General features: G+C 45.6%; 1 protein-coding gene across 2 annotated transcripts in view; it reads left to right on the top strand.

The window, feature by feature from the left end:
• The window catches only part of MAPRE2 (microtubule associated protein RP/EB family member 2), a 162,489-nt gene that overhangs the window by 56,203 nt on the left and 85,874 nt on the right, over positions 1-20,412 (top strand). The window contains exon 1 of one of the 2 annotated variants that reach the window (XM_075826289.1): positions 12,972-13,419. The exons of the other annotated variant lie outside the window; for it this stretch is intronic. Coding sequence (XP_075682404.1) covers positions 13,298-13,419 — 122 coding nt within the window. The 5' untranslated portion in view covers positions 12,972-13,297. Of the gene's footprint in view, positions 1-12,971; positions 13,420-20,412 lie in introns of those variants that run through there. 2 annotated transcript variants of the gene reach the window in all.

The following is a 20,412-nucleotide window of genomic DNA, read 5'->3' as shown; positions in this document are numbered from 1 at the left end:
TCTCAGAATATGGGACTGCTGTAGCAGTCAAGTGAACAGCTCTCTCTGCCTCTAAGGGTATGTTCACACGCAGTGACCAAAAACGTCTGAAAATACAGATCTGTTTTCAGGCGAAAACAGCTCCTGATTTTCAGACGTTTTTTTTTTAACAACTCGCGTTTTTCGCTGCGTTTTTGGAGCTGTTTTTCAATGGAGTCAATGAAAAACGTCCCAAGAAGTGTCCTTCACTTCTTTTGACGAGCTGTCCTTTTACGCGCCGTATTTTGACAGCGATGCGTAAAATAAGGGCTTGTGGGAACAGAACATCGTAATTTCCATTGAAAGCAATGGGCAGATGTTTGTAGGCGTAATGGAGCCGTTTTTTCAGCCGTAATTCGAGGCGTAAAACTCCCGAATAACATCTGAAAACAGTGCGTGTGAACGTTTTACGCCTCGAATTACGGCCGAAAAAACTGCTCCAAACCGTTGGCAAACATCTGCCCATTGAATTCAATGGATCTTACAATGTTCTGTACAGACGGGCTTTTTTTTTAAAGGGGCCTCTGTCAAAAGACGGCCCGTAAAAAGACGCCCGCCTCAAAGAAGTGCATGTCACTTCTTGGGAAGTAATTGGAGCCGTTTTTCATTGACTCCAATGAAAACCAGCTCCAATTACGTCCGTAAAAGAAGCCGCGAAAAACGCGTGCACTTGTCAAAACGTCTGAAATTCAGGAGCTGTTTTCGCCTGAAAACAGCTCCGTAACTTCAGACGTAATTGGCGTTGCCGTGTGAACATACCCTCATAATGTATCTCATCACTGTTTACAACTTTTTAACAATACTTAACCTCCACAAAGCTGTGAGATATTTTCTTAGTTGAAGCTCTAATATTTCTTCTAACCTCCCACATTTTCTTTTGGTTGCAATACAATAAACTATTTCAATGCAAAGTAATAAATAATGTATAAATAAGTCATAGTGTGCATTAAATCAGTTTGGAGAGTTCTTTGCTTTTCTTGTATTTCTTCCAAGTCAGTGTTTTAAAGATTTCTTGCTACTACAAGAAACCTGAAAATGATCCATGTGTTCCATGCTCTAGTCTGTATTGGTATTGTACAATAATAAGCAAGATGCCATTATATTAATACATTGTTATACATTATATCATTTTATTTATTTTTAAAAGAATAATCTTATATACCAATCAGAATGATGTAAACCAAAATGATCAGTACAACTTTGATGTAAATTCTTGACTGAATGTTAGGGAACTTTTTTCCACTGGGAACATAATACAATCTATGACCAGTTTTTCTATCTAGTACTCTATGCACATTATATTGATGTCAGGGAACTCAGCTTCAGATAACCTTGTTCATCTACTGTTAGGCAAAAAAAAAATTATTGAACCAGTATTATTAGATCCTTACCGACATTTACATCCACAAGATCTGGATGTATTCTTGTTCCGCCTGGGAACGTCCCATAAACATTTGGAAACAACCAAGTTTTTGTACAAATTTGCATACACTTCCCCCTTTTAGTGGTCCGGTTTGCTTGATTGTCCCGCCAGAATCGGGACGTTTGGCAAGTTATATTGTTTCTGTCCGATTCTAGTCCGGATAGTATAGGACACATTCTATTCTATGGGCCATTGCACACGACGGTGGTTTCCATGTTCCGTGCATTGGCCGGGAGCCCGGACCGCAAAAACATAGATTAAGTCATTTTACGGGCCGCATTTGAGGTGCGGGCTACTTAGTCAATGCACATCTTGTATATGCACAGTCCGTGATTGCGGACGGCGTCCGGATGGCACTCCACAGCCACTTGTGCCCGTAATCACGGGCCGTGCGCATGAGGACTAATATCCATTCAGACGAAGGAAACAAAGCATTAAGGAAAGTATTCCTGGACCGAATCTTGTTTTTTGCTCTCACATGAACTGGCAGCATAAAGCCATGTGAATGAAGCCTTAAGGACCTCTTTATTTTTTTTATTTTTATAAATATACAATACTAGTATGTATATTATATGTATTAAGGCTTTAGTTAATGGTAAAACCACTTAAAAAGGCCATACTTACTGATTCAAGGGCATGTTTAAACTCCAGTTACCAGCACGATGCAAACAAGTGATAATGTTAGGGTTTGATCAAATCGGCGTCAGTTTCCGTTGAGGGGTTCCGTCGGAAATCAATGGTAATGCAAACAAAATCCCATGTTTTCCATTGAGGGGTTCCTCCGACGGAAAGGCCCGATGGAAACCCTCAGTTGAAACCAACGCTTATGTGAATACAGCCTTATATAGGGGGAGATTGCTCAGGTGCAAAATACTGATGAGCATCCACTCTCACGCCTACTAGGGGGGTGGCTGCTTAGTATTATCTTTGCACACAGATAAGGCTTCTATAAGGTGCCAGTAAGGCTATGTTCACATCTGCGTCAGTGCTCCGTTTTGTTGGAGCTGTCTGTCGGAATGGAGCCCTGACTGACACAAACTGAAACCGTAGGTTTCTGCTTCAATTACCATTGATTTCAATGGTGACGGAACCGGTGGCAATGGTTTCAGTTTGTCTCCGTTGTGCAAGGGTTCCGACCTTTTGATGGGATGAATAGTGTAGTCGACTACGCTATTCATCCCGTCAAAACGATGGAACCCCTGCACAACGGAGACAAACTGAAACCTTTGGCACCGGATCCGTCACCATTGAAATCAATGGTGATGGAAATGGAAACCTATGGTTTCAGTTTGTGTCAGTCAGGGCTCCGTTCCGACGGAACGGAGCCCTGATGCAGATGTGAACGAAGCCTAACACTGTCACATGTCATCAACCATGCCGACTTACAGCCTATTAGTTACGCCGTTACAATTAGATCAGATGGGCTGCCCAGCATCTCTTAAGTGTACCACACAAAATACTGACACCCCATTCTCCATTTTATGTAAACGTAATGCCATTTTCAGTGATTTGTTTGTAATATGAGTGTAGGGACTTTTTGCAGGATGCAGCCTGGCCTTGTGATGGGGGAGAATGGGGTGTCAGTACATAGTGTTGTACACGTAGAAGTTGCTGGGCATCCTGTCTGATCTAATAGTATGGGCATAACTACTAGGCTGTAAGTCAGCATGGTGCACTACATGTAACCGTGTGACTGGCACACTTAGGCCGGGTTCACACACAGCCTAAATAATGCGGATTTTCTGCAACAGATTTCATAGCGGAAAATCCGCAGTGTATTACAGTAGCAGCAAAGTGGATGAGATTTGAACTGATATCATCCACACGCTGCGTAAAAAAAACCTGCTGAATAAACGTTCATAAATTGATCTGCGGTGCGTTTTTGTAATCTGCAGCATATCAATATATGCTGCGGAATCGCTGGTTTTCTGTTGCTGGTTTTCACCATTAAATTCAATGGGGTGGTAAAACTCACAACAAATAGTAGATGTTGCAAATTTTGCAGCGGAAAAGCTGCGAGTCTGCCGCACAGGGCCGCCATCAGGAATTTCAGGGCCCCCTACAGCTAAATTTTCTGGGCCCCCCTACCGTGGCACCGCCTGTTAACGGTACTCCGTCCAGCACCATATCATGGTACCCAGGGCCGCCATCAGGGGGGGTATTAGGGGTACTGATGTGAGAGGCCCGGCCAAACCTAATTGAAAGGGGGGCCTGGCAACTGCCGCGACTTGCCTTTGGTAGAAAAGAAAAACAAACCCCTGCAATGGGGCTTGTTTTTTTCACCAAAAGAATGTCGTGAGCTGCGAGCCCCCCTTTCAATTAGGTTTGGCCGGGCCTCTCACATGAGTACCCATAATACCCCCCCTGATGGCGGCCCTGGGTAGCATGGGGGTCGTCATGGGGGCCGTCAAACACTGCTGCCCGTGCGACCGATCGCGCGCACCCGCAAACTCCCGCGCATGCCCACCTGCGACCGCCTGGAACCGCGCACCGAATTTTGAGGCAGATTTTGACCTGCCCACACTATCTTGCTGCGTTTTTTGTCCGCGGCGATTGAGGACAGCAGACAAAAAACGCAGGGAAAAATGCATTTTCTGCCTCCCATTGATTTCGATGGGAGGTCAGAGGCGGAACCGCGGCAAGAAAGGACGTGCTGCTTTTTCTTTTTGCCGCGACTGGCTCCCATTGATTTCAGATTAAATCAATGGGAGGCGGTTTTGGAAGTTGTTTGGTGCTGATTCTGACGCCGTGTCCGAGTCAATATCAAGGGCCAAAAACTCTGTGAACTGGGCCTTATTGTTAGGGCTTATTCAGACGAACGTGTAATACGTCCGTGCAACGTGCGGGATTTTCACGCGCCTCGCACGGACCTATGTTACTCTATGGGGCCGTGCAGACTGTCCGTGATTTTCACGCAGCGTGTGTCCGTGTGTCCGCTGCGTAAAACTCACGACATGTCCTATATTGGTGCATTGTTCGCGCATCACGCACCCATTGAAGTCAATGGGTGCGTGAAAATCACGGCCAGCACTTCCGCAGCTGTATGAACTATGAATGAAAACAGAAAAGCACCGCGTGCTACAAACATACAAACAGAGTGTCATAATGATGGCGGCTGCGCGAAAATCACGCAGCCGCGCATCATACGCTGCTGACACACGGAGCGGTTATGGACCTTTTGCATGCGCAAAACGCCACGTTTTTGCGCACGCAAAAAGCACACGCTCGTGTAAATCCGGCCTTAGGGTAGGAACACACTAGGCATGAACGCTGCGGATTTTATGCAACACATTTTATTGTGGAAAATCCGCAGCGTATTACAGTCGCAGCAGAGTGAAAATCACTGACAGTCTGCACGGCCCCATAGAGTAACATAGGTCTGTGCGAGGCGCGTTGCACGGATGTATTACACGTTCGTCTGAATAAGCCCTAACAATAAGGCCCAGTTCACACAGTTTTTGGGCCTTGATATTGACTCGGACACTGCGTCAGAATCAGCACCAAACAACTTCCAAAACCGCCTCCCATTGATTTAATCTGAAATCAATGGGAGCCAGTCGCGGAAAAAAGAAAAAGCAGCACGTCCTTTCTTGCCGCGGTTCCGCCTCTGACCTCCCATCGAAATCAATGGGAGGCAGAAAATGCATTTTTCGCTGCGTTTTTTGTCTGCTGTCCTCAATCGCAGCGGGCAAAAAACGCAGCAAAAAACGCGGCAAGATAGTGTGGGCAGGTCAAAATCTGACTCAAAATTCTTTAAGGAATTTTGAGGCAGATTTTTTCGGCCTGCAAAATACTCTGTGTGAACAGGGCCATACATAAACAACACTTTGAGACACTTTACTCACCGTGTCAGAAGAGCTGCTCCCACTCCAGTCCTCTTCAGGCGATGTCTTCGGTCCAGATGTCGTCCTTGACCTCCAGGCTCCAGAAAATGCCGGGGATCGTAGAACTCCTGCCGCCGCGCAAGAACTGGACTCCTCCCCCTCTCCTTACGCAGCTACGCTCTGGAGAAGGAGGACGAGGCGGAGTCGGACGAGGAGGACGATGAGGAGGCGGAGTTGGAGGCGGGCCAGCAGGTAAGTAAACTGTGCGCCGCTGTCCCTGTGTGGCTGTCCTTCCCCGTAGATCGGACTTGTGTTGCGGGCGCACCGCCTCCCTCTCGGCGGCGCGCCTGGTCGTTCGCGCGTGGGCGCGAGCTTGCGGTCGTTCGCGCGCGCGCAAGTGGTGTTTCGCGGCGGTGATGAGAGGGGGGCCCGCAGCTCACGGCGGTGTTTGACGAGAGGGGGGCCCGCAGCTCACGACATTGTTTTGGTGAAAAGAACAGGCCCCGTTGCAGGGGCCTGTTTTTTTCTACCAAAGGCAAGTCGCGGCAGTTGCCGGACCCCCCTTTCAATTAAGTTTGGCCGTGCCCCCTACACTAGTACCCCTAATACCCCCCTGATGGCGGCCCTGTGTAGCGCGAATCACGCGCGTCACCCGGAAGTGCTTCCGTGTGCCGTGCACGATTTGCACGCACCCAATGACTTCAATGGGTGCGTGCTGCGCGAAACACGGGCAAGTATATGACATGTCGTGAGTTTTACACAGCGCACACACGCTGCGTGAAATTCACTGACAGTCTGAACGGCCCCATTCACTAACATAAGTCCGTGCGACGTAATAAGTATCACGGACGTATAACCCGTTCGTGTGAATAAGGCCTTATATTGTCATTTGTAGTGAATTTTCAGTGCGCAATCCGCACCAAAAATAGGAGGCAAGCAAGTGGCTTATTCAGAAGTCCATGTTCGGTCTGTGATATAAGGAGCGTGTAACGGCCATATTTCCCGGACCGACCACAGTTCAGGGAGCCGGGTTTCTAGCATCACAGTTATCTATGATCATAGTCCCTCCCTTCCCGTGGGAATACTGTCCCCGGTCCCGTACTGAAAGCATCATTACAGTATGGGACAGTATTCCCGCAGAGAGGCAGGGACTCCCAGCAACACTGATAACTATGATGCTAGGAGTCCGGCACCATGAATTGTGGTCAGCCTGTGAGATACATCCGATACACACTCCGTATGTCACGGACCGAATGCGGCCGTCTGAATAAGGCCTTAGTCTAGTTACACAGTGCGGTGAAATCCCATTTTTTTGCCACAATTTTTGCAAAAAAACGTGACTTGACCGCACTGTGAGAATATAGCCTAACAGCACTTTTCATGTTTTGTATCTTTTTTTTATGCAATTTTCGTAATTGCGGCACAAATCACGCGGTTTTGCCGCGATTTTTATATAATCGCGGCAAAACTGCGCCATTTTTGCCGCGATTACGAAAATCGCGGCAAAAAAGCGCTAGGAAAACGAAAAAATACCAAAAAACTTTTTAACCAACTTTATACAATCTACAAATGGGGTCAGGGGGATGGGAATCAGAATGGATAGGGGAACATACTCACCAGCCTGCAGGTCCGGTCGGCAGTGTAGAGGAGCTGGGGGGCGGGATCTCCACACGCAGCTTCAGCACATGCTGCATCTTCCCCTCCAGTGAAGCTACAACAGGTATGCAGGGGCTGCCGCGAGTGTCGCTAGGGGAGTGTCGCTAGGGGGGTGACGCTAGGGGGGTGCCGCGGGCGTTGCGAGGAGGGCCCGTGAGCGTTGCGAGGGGGGGGGGGGGCCGTGATCGTTGCGAGGGGGGGGGGGCAACAGTCCGAAGGGGGGGGGGGTGCGACGGCAGCCCGGCGGGCCCCTTTTACTTCATTCATGTGGCCGGGCCCCTGACGGGAGTACCAGTAATACCCCCCTGATGGCGGCCCTGCTGCCGCATAGATCGAAACTCAGAAGAAAAAACCCTCATACTCACCCAGATCTTTCTGCTGCTTCGTCCAACCTGGCCTTCTGGGATGATGTTTCATCCCATGTGACTGCTGCAGCCATTCAAAAGCTGCAGCGGTCCCATGGGATGAAACATCATCCCAGAAGGCCGGGCAGCAGGGCGTTTTCTTTCCTTGCTATTTCGCGCAGCAGAAATTCCCGCCAAAATACTGCACCACAATTTGGTGCGTTTTTTTAGCTGAAATTCCCTGCGGCGTCCAGGGTGGGTAAGCTGTGTACTTTTATGCAGCGTATCTGTCCTGTGTGAACATACCCTTTGAATAGAAGGTGAGTGTAGATGTTCATCAGTATTTTTGCACCTGTGCAATCTCCCTCTATGTAGCGTTATGGATTGTCTGTATCCTGCTGGGAACTGGCGTCTGAACCTGCCCTTGTATCCGTAAGTATGGCCTTTTTTAGTGACTTCTTTATTTAATGGCTTCATAAAAATTAACTAATGCTTTGATCTTATACTCATTTTTTGGTAGCTTTGAAGCTCTGTGACGTAAGTAAAAGGTTAGTCGCACCTTCTGAGTCCTATTGCTCTATGAAATGGAATGGAGTAGCAGTCTTCAGGGGGGACGACACATTTTTACATTTTCCAGATTTGCCACAATCTATTCCTGGCATTCATGGAAGGCCTATAAAGCTCAGCTTGTTTCAGTAGGACCTATGCAGACCATAGCCAGCTGGAGATGTGATAGCTGGGAAAGATACACTGAAAGATGTTCACTGCCTGGCACTCGGCCTGAGTGGAAAGAGCTGTGAACATGTTGACGGCTTTGTTTTTTAGTATCTGCTAAGCACAGAATGGCCACAACTTGCTGTGTCTGTGTGGTAAGCTGCTGGGGAGCATCTGTGAAGTTAAGGCACATGATCTCTAGAGAGACCTGTGGTCCTAGCATTCATTAGAATAAAGCGTAGGTCCTTTCAGCATCTCACACAGAAAATATTTTACAGGGTAATTCCTTTTCTCTTAATTGTTTTCTCTGCTAGGTTTTTCTAGGTGTGTAACTACGTTCGGCTGGACCGTTTATTCCTATACAGTTGCATACGTCTTCTATTTACTCCCATTAAAAAAAAAATACAGCGTGGGATACTTTTGTCTTTTTTCATACAGTTTAATTGAAATGTGTAGTCAAGTGCACTTTTCAATATAGTGGATGCAACTGTATCCCAATGTGCACTGGCCAAACCTATGCCTAAAGGATCATGCATTAATTTCCCTGTTAAAGTCTATGGGCACGATGGCATAAGTGTTGGGAGATTTTCCCAGTTTTTATGCTGAACATGCGCACCCCAGACAGGGCCTGCCTTAGGATAGATGGTGCCCCGTGCAAAATGATCTTTCGGTGCCCCACCCCCATCATTAAAAAAAAAAATGCCCCATAAAAAAATTACATTGCCCTTTTAGTGCCCCCATACAGTACAATAATAATATTTAATAATATATTACAACCCCTTCAAGGACACAGTATTTTGTCCTCTAATTGTGCCCACAGTATTATGCCCCTTGTAGGTAGCGCCACACAGCCCCCTTGTAGGTAGCGCCACACAGCCCCCCTGTAGATAGCACCACACAGCCCCCCCCCCGTAGAGAGCACCACACAGCCCCCTAAAGGGAGTGCCGCACAGCCCCCTGGTGGGGAGTGCCGCACAGCCCCCTGGTGGGGAGTGCCGCACAGCCCCCTGGTGGAGACTGCCGAACAGCCCCCTGGTGGGGAGTGCCGCACAGCCCACAGCCACCCTGTAGGTAGTGCCACACAGCCCACATCCCCCCTGTAGGTAGTGCCACACAGCCCACATCCCCCTGTAGGTAGTGCCACACAGCCACCAGCCCCCTTGTAGATAGCACCCCCCCTTCCTGTAAATAGCGCCACTGTATCTCCCTGAAGGAGCGGAATCCCCGTGTGGCCGGGGATACCGCTCCTCGAGCGCTCCGCTTGATTTCTCTCTACATATATGGACCGTGACATCAGGGGAAACTCCTGAAGCGGAATCCCCGTCCACACGCTGTAACTGGGGATTCCATTCCAGGAGAAGCCAATGACATCACTGTCCATGAATGGACACAGACGACAGGAGTTTCTCCTGCAGTGGAATCCTCGGTCACAGCGTCAGCAACACTGTGGACGGGGATTCCGCGTCAGGTTTTTCCCCTGATGTCACTGTCCATATATGGACAGAAAATTCAAGGGGGGCACACCAGGAGCGGAATCCCTGGGCACACAGGGATTCTGCTCCTACAGGGAGCTACAGTGGCGCTAGTAGATAGCAGAGCAGGGAGATACCTCCCTGCTCTGCTATACTTCCGCCGCTACTGTTGTAGCAGCTGCAGCGGCGCCACCGCCCTCATGCCCGGTGTCGCCGGTAGCAGCCGATTTGGCTGCTACAGCGGTAGCAACCGCACTGAGTGAAGAAGCGCCGGGCGGAAAGGTGACTGGTGAGTCGCCGGGCCCAGGCACTTATGAAACAAGCAGGGAAAGGGAGCCAGCGCAGCACCCCCTTCAACCTGCTGGAGTGATGCGCCCTAGGCGAAGGCACTGGTCGCACACCCCTAAGGCCGGCCCTGACCCCAGACATGGTGTGAATGTAGAGTCGTCTGCAGGGGGCTGTACAACCACACACTGTGCCCCCTGTGGCTTCAATCTACAGGACCACAGGGACTCCATGTACCATATGTTGGAGATATTCCCTCCTTGAAGTAAAGGTTATTGGGAAGAATAGCTTTGTAATACATCATACGATACAGCACGCCTCCATATTCCGCTGAATGAAACAAGAGGCATATGGATGTACAGTAAGGTCCCATGCACCTCTATGGCAGCCATACTATGGCTCTGTACCGCATGTGCTGTTTGTGCATGAGGCCTAAATGTGTCAGTTTCTATTACCTTTGTTAGGATTTGTAAAAACTTGCTTGGAATATTTCACTGAAACAATGGAATCTTCTGTAGTCCAAACCGTCATATTCTACACTTTATAATATTATTTATTAAAGATTTCCAATGTAGCATTCTTGTTGGTTTCAGATAAACTTGAATTAACACAATTTTTTTTTAGCTATTAATTATTATTTCAAGTTTTATTTGCCTGTAAGTATACAGAATAGTATACATCGGTCAATGTCTTCTTAATATTTGTAGTACTTGTACCTACATTAGGCATCTATTCCCAAGATGTGTCAAATAATGCAGACATTGCGTTTTCACAACCTTTTATTTCATTTGTATCTCGTCATGAATGCTGATTTCTGTAGACGGTATTAGTGAAGGGATCTGATGAATGGACGGTGGTTCTGCATGGAAAGGATTACCGCAGCTCTTACAGACAGAAGGTTGTAACGCACTGAATCATTTTACCAAACATAAGTGCCAACATTTCACAGGGAAATAATACTCCGGTTTGCATACTAATTCCACAGTAGAATTGCATTTGTTTTCCATTATATGCGAACAACATCCATGACGCTCTAGATCGTACAATCCGTAGAACACCTAAACACACTTTTAGACGCCCCTTAAGTGTTTTATTATATCGTCTTTATTACAGGCACAACCTCGGGACCTCTGCTGAACTGAATTTAGGCCAACATAGATGCTGTAGCTTGAAAACGTGGACTTTTTTTTAAGAATTTGATATTTTTCATACTGATCTGTAAAGGGAAAATCTACCCAAAATTTATGCTTTGGCATACCATAGACATACCATGTCAGTAGATCACATCATGATGTCTAAATTTGTACCTCAGATGATTTCGACAAATAGAGATCACTCAAACCCCTTTGGCACCTCTTAATAAAAATCTCTGACACAACATCCTAAGCAGACAGCCATTGAATGTCTTTTTGGCGGGAGAGTTCTCTTCACTGAAATCTGAGTGGTGCTGAATTGGTTTGAAGGCTGTAAGGAGTGCCACAGCCGATTCATTATAGAAATCGGTGGTGGTCCAAGCTCATTGACTAGATTAATGGTATTTTCGCACACCTAGGACATTTAAGATCAATTTTGGATTAATTTCCCCTTTTAAATGTCTATCTTTAGCTAAGGTGCATCAACTAATTGAATTATTTTGCTTACAGGGGTATTCCCAAAATTTACAATTATCACCTAGCCACAGAATAGGTGATAATTGTCTGTTCGCTGGGGCCCCTCTGCTGAGACCCCACCATTGTTAGAACGGGGGGTCCATTGAATGGAGTGGTGGTGGAGCTTGCATGTTGCCGCTCCATTCAAAGTCTATAGGAATGAGCAGCACCGGCCTTAGGCATGTGCGACCTGTGCGAGTGCACAGGGCGTAGCATCCTCCCAGCATGTAGGGGTTGCCACTGGGCTCTGCCTCTGCTCTGTTCTCTGCTGTTGGTTACACACCTAGAGGGAACGAGAGCAGAAGGCAGCAAGAGAAGAAGAGGAAGCTCTGCCCACGGCCCGTCCCTGCAAGAAGCCGGTCATCAAGGAGACATAATGCCTATGTGTGTATATGAGTTTAATATAAATAACATGTAATTGTAATCTAATGAAAATAGAAGCATCTTTCTAAGGCCTCATGCACACATTTGTTGCCCGTCGTACGGCTGATAATGACGGAGCTGTGAAACACGGACCGCACACGGATGGCTTGCACTTCTAGCATTACTAATATAACACAGCATGAGCTCACCATATGGACTGCCAGTATCTGAACGCGTCTGCTGGCCAGATGAAGTGTGTTGGCAATGTCTTACTAGGATATAATGTGGGGATATATCATACTGTCATAATGTGTGTTAATAGCATGTACGATCCTGATTCTAGAGATATGATCAGTAGGTGCTTGCAGATAGTCTCTATGCAATTGTGCCACAAAACTGTCCATCACTACAATCGAAGATGGAGTTAGTCCAAGTAGAATACTATAATAAAGACAGGCAAAAGACAGGCGCCACCTGCCCTCCTGAGGAACCGGAGACATGACCACGAACATTTTTAGTCAGACCTCCAAAGCCGGCTTCATTTTCTCCGGTAGAGGGAATAATGGACGCTTCTGGTGTGGTCGTTTGTACAATGGTTTGTCTACACAATATAATTCATACGTTGGTAAATATCGTTTCTTTGATTAATTGAGCTTGTCACATGTTCTGTTCACGGAAAACCGCGGCCATTAAACACTGGATATTTGTTTTAATTGGCGATATACATTTACATTGCTTCATTAAATATGGAATATAATCCTAAGAGGGGGTGCAAATGAATAATAAAATGTGCAGCGATTATTTGTCCCAGTTATGCCCGTGTAGTCAGGGTGGCATTTATATGGCATGTTATATTATTGCTATTATGGCTGCCCGCAGGGGTCCATGGCGCTGTAGGGTCAGGGGACTGTGGCTGGGGATGCCTCTATGTTCTTGCGCTATCCCTGCTTGCTGCACATGGCTGGAGAATTGTCTTGCAGTGAATAGATCTTTGTGTGCACAGCTGCATATCAAAGAGCTGAAAGGAAATGGTTAGAGGAAAAGCGGCCTGAGCTGCAGCACAGAGAGGGAGGAGGAAGAGTCAGAGGGGTGTGTAAAGGGAGGAGGGGGATGTTGTTTTTATCACTTGCTGTTTTCTAGCCCTTTTTCCTTTGCACTTCCCCCATATGTTGTGTGTGTTTATGTTATTATTTTTGGATACCTCGACCTGATATTACGTGTGTATTGTGGGGAGAGATTGCAGGGATCTTGTGAGTTAGCTGGTTGCCATGGTGAGGCACCTAGTCATGTGATCAGGATGCTGCTCCAGGCTGTTTTGACGTCAAGCTATAGACAGAGCGAGAGAGAGGGAGGAAGAGAGCGAGATCCGTGGCAGCAACAGCAGCAGCAACAGCAGCAGCAGCAGCAACAGCAGGGTCTCAGCCTACTCATCGCTTACAAGATATAAAAAAAGGGGCTGCAATATAGAAGCCTCATTCCACCCTCCGATCCATCGCTTGTCTTTTTAACCCTATTGAAGAATTCCTCCCCAGTTGCTGGGACAGCTCCAATGCCGGGTCCTACCCAAACGCTGTCCCCAAATGGAGAAAACAACAACCACGACATCATTCATGATAATGGGAGCATCATTCCTTTTAGGAAGCACACCGTGCGGGGAGAACGCTCCTACAGGTAATGGCTTGTATGGGGGCACAGCCGGGCATTTAATTGGTTGTCGCGTATCTGCATTGTAAAAGCCGTGGACGTTTAGGGGGTTTTTTTTAAAGCTTTTTCTGGCTGTGGAATGAGCACGTCGTTGCAAACATAGCAGATTAACCCCTGCGATGCTGCAGGGCTTCTCTCGGTCGGCAGATCACCAGGCGTGTGCTGGATTTGGCTCTGCGATGGAGCTGGAAGGTTATGTAACTGGAAAGCAATTGCTGCCTGGTGACTGTAACGGGAGAGCTGCGAGCATCTCATCCTCCTGTAGGAAACCCGCACCTTCCAACCTTGACAGTTCTATCAGATTGTAGAGGAGCCATGTTTGAGGTCAGTGTGATGGCTGGCAGCGCAAGTCAATGCCCATCATGTCCGCTCCTCAGGGTGAATCTGGTGGTTTATTATTATTATTATTATTCTCTGGTGGCAGAATGTAGAGAGCCCGCATATAGCCGATCATTCAGCCATTCATTGGTCGTGTTGATCTGCATTTCTGCTTGTTTTGTGTCGTGGGTGAAAGGGAAGGGCAGCAATCTGGAAGTCCAGGGCTTTCTGGCATCATCATGCAGCCATTGCTTTTCAGTCCTTGATATAGATTGAAAAACGGAAGGAAATGGTGGAGAAACAGGGGCTCGTGTTTTCTCTCTCTGCTGATCACAAATCTAAGAATCCTGGGCTAAGCTGCAGCCTGCGATGGTAAACGCCAGATTGCTGGGGCTTTGTAAAGGTCCAGCCTTGTCATTGGTGGAAGTGTTGTTTGTAGAGGTCAGGGGGTCACGGCTTAACTTAACCCATTATTTCCCAGTGACTAATCATCATGGTATTTCACGTTTTACAAGGTGGTCTTGCATTGACATGTATTTTTCATGGCGATTGCAATCATTCATAATAGCATCCATATCTGTCTGGTGATGGATGGTAAAAGCAGATTCATGTTTACTCCTCTATGGAGAAGAAGACGTCTGCAGCAAACAGATCCTGACAACGTGTGTATAACGCCTTCTCGTCGCATTCTATTTGCAGTCCTATTGAAGAAAAATGAATTGCATGATTGCTGCTCTGGAGGGAAGCGGCCCCCGCAGCATTCTGCTTTTACTACATACTGTATTGTTTGGCTGCTGGTGTGTTTGTCACAGCAAGGTGAGCCTACCAATGTGGACGGGGGTCTCTAAGGGGTGGTAGGGGGCTGCTTTTATATTTCAGCCCTGCAGGCTGTGTTTTGATATAAGGTATATTACCATATGTGATGGATGTTCAGTAGAGATGATTTATTACCAAATACCGTATGTCTATAGAAATAGCTCTAGTCTAATAATGGCAGATTATGTTCCTGTCTACATTACAGAAACGTCACGTCCTTTATAGTAAATTTCTGCAGACTTCTGATTCTTCTCACGTTGCCAATGACGTCCACCATATTGAAGCAGCTGCGCATGCTGGGCTGTCAGATCATCCACATCTCTGATGGGAATGTCACTGCTCCTGTTCTTCTCTTTAACGCCTATTACTAAACGTGGATCACCAAATATACACATTGAATCGTGATTTGCATTAGTGGTGGCCGATAGTGCTACGGAATTGGCACAATAGATTTTCTGGGTCTTTTAATTTGTATACAAATAGCTAGAGCCGGATCAACATTGGTTGGGGACTCTCCATTTATTTTTTAGGACAGCGTCTTTCCCCATTATTGGGAGAGGAAAAAAAAGTAAATGATATAAATGCATCTCCTATTTATGTTTATGAGGGTGGTGGTGTATGTGTCCATCATAATTCTCATGCCGAACACAGCGGTATATAATATCACTGACCTTGTATAATCCATCACTGTGCAGAACAGAAGTGATGTGGGTCAAGGTGGTACTGCTGGCACATTGTACCTACCAGAGACAAAGATGTGTGAATAATAGTGGCACCCTGGTTACCTCACACTCTGAAAAAAACCAAACCTACAGATAGGGAATTTAGATTGTAAGCCTCACTAGGGACGGTGAGTGATGACAACTTCTGTACAGCGCTGTGGAAAATGTTGGCGATATATAAGCAATAGAAACAAATAATTTTTTTATTGGAAGATGGTCCAAAGGCAATTGCCACATTACTCTTATCTATAACCCGTCCCTGCAAATAGTCATGGCAGAATATATAGTGGCATTTGGTGTTTACCACAGACTATAGGCAGGAGTAGTGCCAGACTGGCCCCTAGGTATTAAACACGTTGGAAATTTATTAAGACTGGTGTTTTATACGCACGTCTTAATATAAAGAGCACTGGAGTAAAATTTTCCTAATTTATTTAGATGCACGCGCCACTTAATAAATTGGGCGCATCTCTGACTGGGATCTGATGTATACTTCCGCTATTATTTGCACCAGTTTTTGGCATGAATTAAACTAACTATGTCAGGCTGCGGTGGTCCTGCCCCCTTCTCCTACGCTCCGCCAATTTTTTTGAGAAAAGTGCCATGGGGGACAGAAACTGCACAAAAAAGTCTGTTTTTAACAACGATAAAATGTATTTCTGCATAAAAGGTGCGATCAGCCGATGAACGAGCGTTTCCCCTTTGCCCTGGTCGTTGCCCTGTTTACACCTGTTTTATAGTTAAACACAACCATATCTAAAATCTGCATTTGAACATTATCACGGTGTTTTAGGGTGGATTCACACATGGCATCATTTTACACCACCGATTTGTTAGCAGTGAATCTACCGCAAAATCTGCATGTTTTACACATGGATTTGCCACAAATTTCACCGTTTGCATTGCAAAGCATGCAGATTTTGCGGAGGATTGTCTGCGGACAAATCTGTGGCGTAAATTTACGCCACGTGTGAATCCACCCTTAATGTGTGTGTTCACTTTTAAACGCGATTATATATGGACATAATCTACATAAAAAGATGAGTAAGTTCATTTAAGTTAAGGCCTCATGCACACGACCGTAGCCATGTACACGGCCGTGATTTTCAGGTCGGCCGGGGGTGGAGTGTCACCCGCAAGCCACCTGCAAATCGCTTCCTATGAGCCTGGACATAATAAGACATGCCCGTTCTTTCTGCGGTCCAGGCTCCTGGGCCATGCACGGACCGTGGAAACCACTGTCGTGTGCATGGCACCATAGGAGTGAATGGGGCCGCAATTCTCTCGTGGATTTTCAGGGGAATTGCGGCCGCAAAAGCACGTTCGTGTGCATGGGGCCTAACACTGATCCACATTTCTCTACAAAGTTGTGCTGGAAAGCTTCAGTTTCAGTATAATCATTTATTTGTATTGCTTATCTAGCACCAACATATTCCACAGCGCTGTACAGAAGTTGTCATCACTCACTGTCCGCAGTAGGTCTCACAACCACAATCTAAATTCCCTATGTGTTTGGAGTGTGGGAGGAAACTGGAGTACCTGGAAACCCACCCAAACACGGGTAGAACATACAACCTCCATTCAGATATCTTCTTTGGGTTGATTTGAACCCAGGACTCCAGTGCCACCATGCTTCCCGTGCTGTTGCCATTGGAAACAATCGACATGGTTATCGAAAGACACATCCCTAAAAGCTCAGTTGTTACGGATAATTGGTTTTTCATACTTTAGAATGAACATCAACTGCACAAACTCTGCAGTCACTGAGCCAGCAGGAAATTCTGGGAGATTTCAGCTCTGAAGCTACAGAATTGTGAATCCTACTCTGAGGTATAATACAGGCTGTAACTCAGGATAAGTATATAATAAGCAATGAAAAGTACCTGCAAAAGTTAACTTTTATGTAGATTATAAATAAATGCATGTAAATGGTGTTAAAAAGTGAAGATACACACTAACAATGGTATGTGTGATGTGTCGTATAGAATGTGTACAGTAAAAGCTTACAGTAGATTGAGGAACGACACCAGTAGATTGTTGATGAGTATACAGTTTTTTTTTAGCACGTTACAATCCAATTAGGAAACGCAAACAATCCTGTATCTTGTTTTGTCTGTTGCAGCATTGGCTATATATAATTCAATAGGTCATTTCGCTTTAAGTGTGGGCATTGTTCTTTGACCTCCATTATGTTTTAATTATTATAAGCACAAGGAGGACAAATAACCTAAAGCATATTGTGTGGTGGGGATCCATTTGTGTTCTCTACTCAGTGTTTTTAAGGCCCTTTTACGTGGGCCAATTATCGGGCAAACGAGCGTTCACAGAACGCTCGTTCATTGGCTGTTTGTATAGTTTAAAACTCAGGAACTTTTATCGTTGTCTGCAGCACATCTCCCTCTGTAAACAGGTAGATGCGCTGCCGACATGATAAATGTATGAGGACGAGCGATCAGAGTAACGAGCGCTTGTCCCCATACTAGCTCCTTGTGACAGGAGCAAACGAGCGCTGATCAATGAGCTGTCTCGTTGATTGGCGCTCGTTTACACAGCCCTCATCAAGCCGTGTAAGAGGAATGTAAGATCTTTGGCTTTTAGCCATAAAAAAATGTGTGTTACCTCTACAGGTATTCATTGAGCATACTGATTTAAATCTCATGAACACGATGAAAACAGATATAACACCTTGCTAACTGATATTGTGACCAAGTTTATATCTACTATTTTATGTCTATTGGCCAGGATTGTGCAGGTTTTGTATGGTAACTTATTGGTTAGGTGGAGACCACAGTTATAAGATGCCGTTGCTGCCTTCTAGCAAGTATTTTAATACATAAGACCTCATGCACATGGCAGAGTCTGTACAGCTGCATATGGGGTCCAGAGTACAGAGCTGCCGAGACCATGTGGTGCTCTGTGCAGCGACTTATTATGGGGTACAGAATACTTATATAATATGGCATCAAATGGGGCATGCCACAATATTGCTTTGTAAGATTTGTACGGAATCCTATAAAAAAAATATCTCTATGCCTCTGTATGAAATGAGAGGTATACAGAAGTACAGTAGGGATATAGAATTCTATGGGTGCCCTGTCGTGGCTCTACAACTCAGAGGTTGTACAAAGCCATAATACGGCTAAGTGCATGAAGTTTTAGGCATACCTCTCAGGTATCCATCTTTTAGAGGGTCATGCACAACTTTTCGCTTAAATCAGTCAACCCCTCTTTGCTATTTGTCCCTCTTATGGAACTGATCAACAGATTGACATTAATATATTTAAAAGGCGTCTGCCATCAGATTTCTTCATCATCATCCAAGCAGAGCCGTCAATCAACTGAAGAGGGGAGGAGTTAGAGCTCAAGATGCCGCCACTTCCTGGTTTAGCGGACACAGGAAAGCTCATTTGCATACAGTGTGTGGCAGAATAGAACTCCTTTTTTACCCTGGTACAATCAAAATTCGGCACTCGTATGTTGCTACTCTTTTAACCGATCTCTAACTAGCGGTGTTAGCCGTTTGGAAGGCTAAAATCTGATGACCGACTACACAACTTATTCAAAATAAAATCCATAAAAAGGGTTAATCTTTTGCACAATGAGCCTCTCTCTTTGACCATCTGAAATGTTGGGTGTTATGCATCATGCCCCTTATTAACTGTGTAGCATTGTTCTATGGTAGTCATTCATGTAATAAAGTATTCCAAGAGTCCGTGGAGCGTCAGTTCTGGTCATTGACTGTGTGGTTTAAAATTTAGGGTTAAAGCTCTGCAGTTAGCCGTCTATTTTTGTACATCTTTTGGCCTTATTACCGGCTGTGGTATCTGTATAGATGCCATGTATCTTGCTGGCTAGACAGCTCAATATATAAATATTATAGTGAAACGAACCTAGACACACCAAGGATTTTATGTGCATATTTGCTTTTCTTGTTCTTGGCAGTGAGCGCAGATGTTTCAGGGTTCTCATTTTTTTTTCCTGCCAAGCACCTAAGTTTAATAATATGGACACTTAGTTTGATCTAGTAAATGAGTTTCTTGGATTTTTGGGCAATGCCCAGAAAGAAATGTCTGGCCTAAGCCTAATAACATTCCGTTTTGTGATGAGAAAGAAGAATGTTTTATTAGTGAGATCCAAATATACTTCTTCTAGGAGTTTTTCTGGTTTTATGTAAATAAAGATTAACCATAGACTGGGTAAAATTGTAGCAAAGTACATCAGAAGCAAAAAAAAGAAAATTTAGTACCACAAGGGTTGGTATAATGTACCATCCTGAAATCCAGGCTGTTTAGCTCACAAATGATTGCCTAGACTGGATACAATTGTAGCAAAGCCTCTGCTGTGAGAGGCATTAGGGTAAGTTCACACAGCGTTTTTTGACAGGCAGAAAAAATCTGCCTCAAAATTGCGCTTTTTTTTCGCACGTGTTTTTTTTTTGCGGCTTTTTTTTTCTTGCAGACGTTTAATCTAATGCAAAAACACAGGCCAAAAAGGCCACAAAATGACAGCTCCAAACGAGCAACATAGTTTTTTTCTGCCTCCAATTGATTTCAATGGGAGGTCATAGGCGGACACCACTTGACAGTAGAGCATGCCGCTTTTTCTCTGCAAGTGACCAAAAGCCGCCAGGGAAAATAAAGCCACTGCCTCCCATTGAAATCAATGGGGGTGATTTGGGGTGTTTCTTGGTGCTGATTCGGACGCGGTTTCCTCATCAAAATCAGCACCAAAAAATGCTGTATAAACTACCCCTTAGGGACAAGTTTTCAGCCCCTGTTGTAAACACAAGTTTACCATTTACTGACAGCATTTTACAATGATCCATCTTTAAATAAAACAAGAAAAATAAAAAGAGACCTTCTGATATGTCATAGTAGGGCTGTGTTCACATCTGCATTGGAGCCTCCGCGGCACTACTGACAACTTGATGGAACCCGATGGACCACAGTGTAAGCGATACGTCAAGCAACGGATCCTGCTATGTGCCATAATTTCCGTTATAAATGGAAACTAAGACACAAGTCTGAACAAAGCCTAATATTTGAGAAGATTGCAGTGGTGAAGTTCGTGATCTTATGGCCCTTTTACACAGGCCAAGGATTCG

Source organism: Rhinoderma darwinii, chromosome 5 (assembly GCF_050947455.1).
Source record: "Rhinoderma darwinii isolate aRhiDar2 chromosome 5, aRhiDar2.hap1, whole genome shotgun sequence".
NCBI lineage: Eukaryota > Metazoa > Chordata > Amphibia > Anura > Rhinodermatidae > Rhinoderma > Rhinoderma darwinii.
The sequence above is the reverse complement of the archived record's forward strand: the minus strand, read 5'-3'. Positions and strand labels throughout refer to the sequence as shown.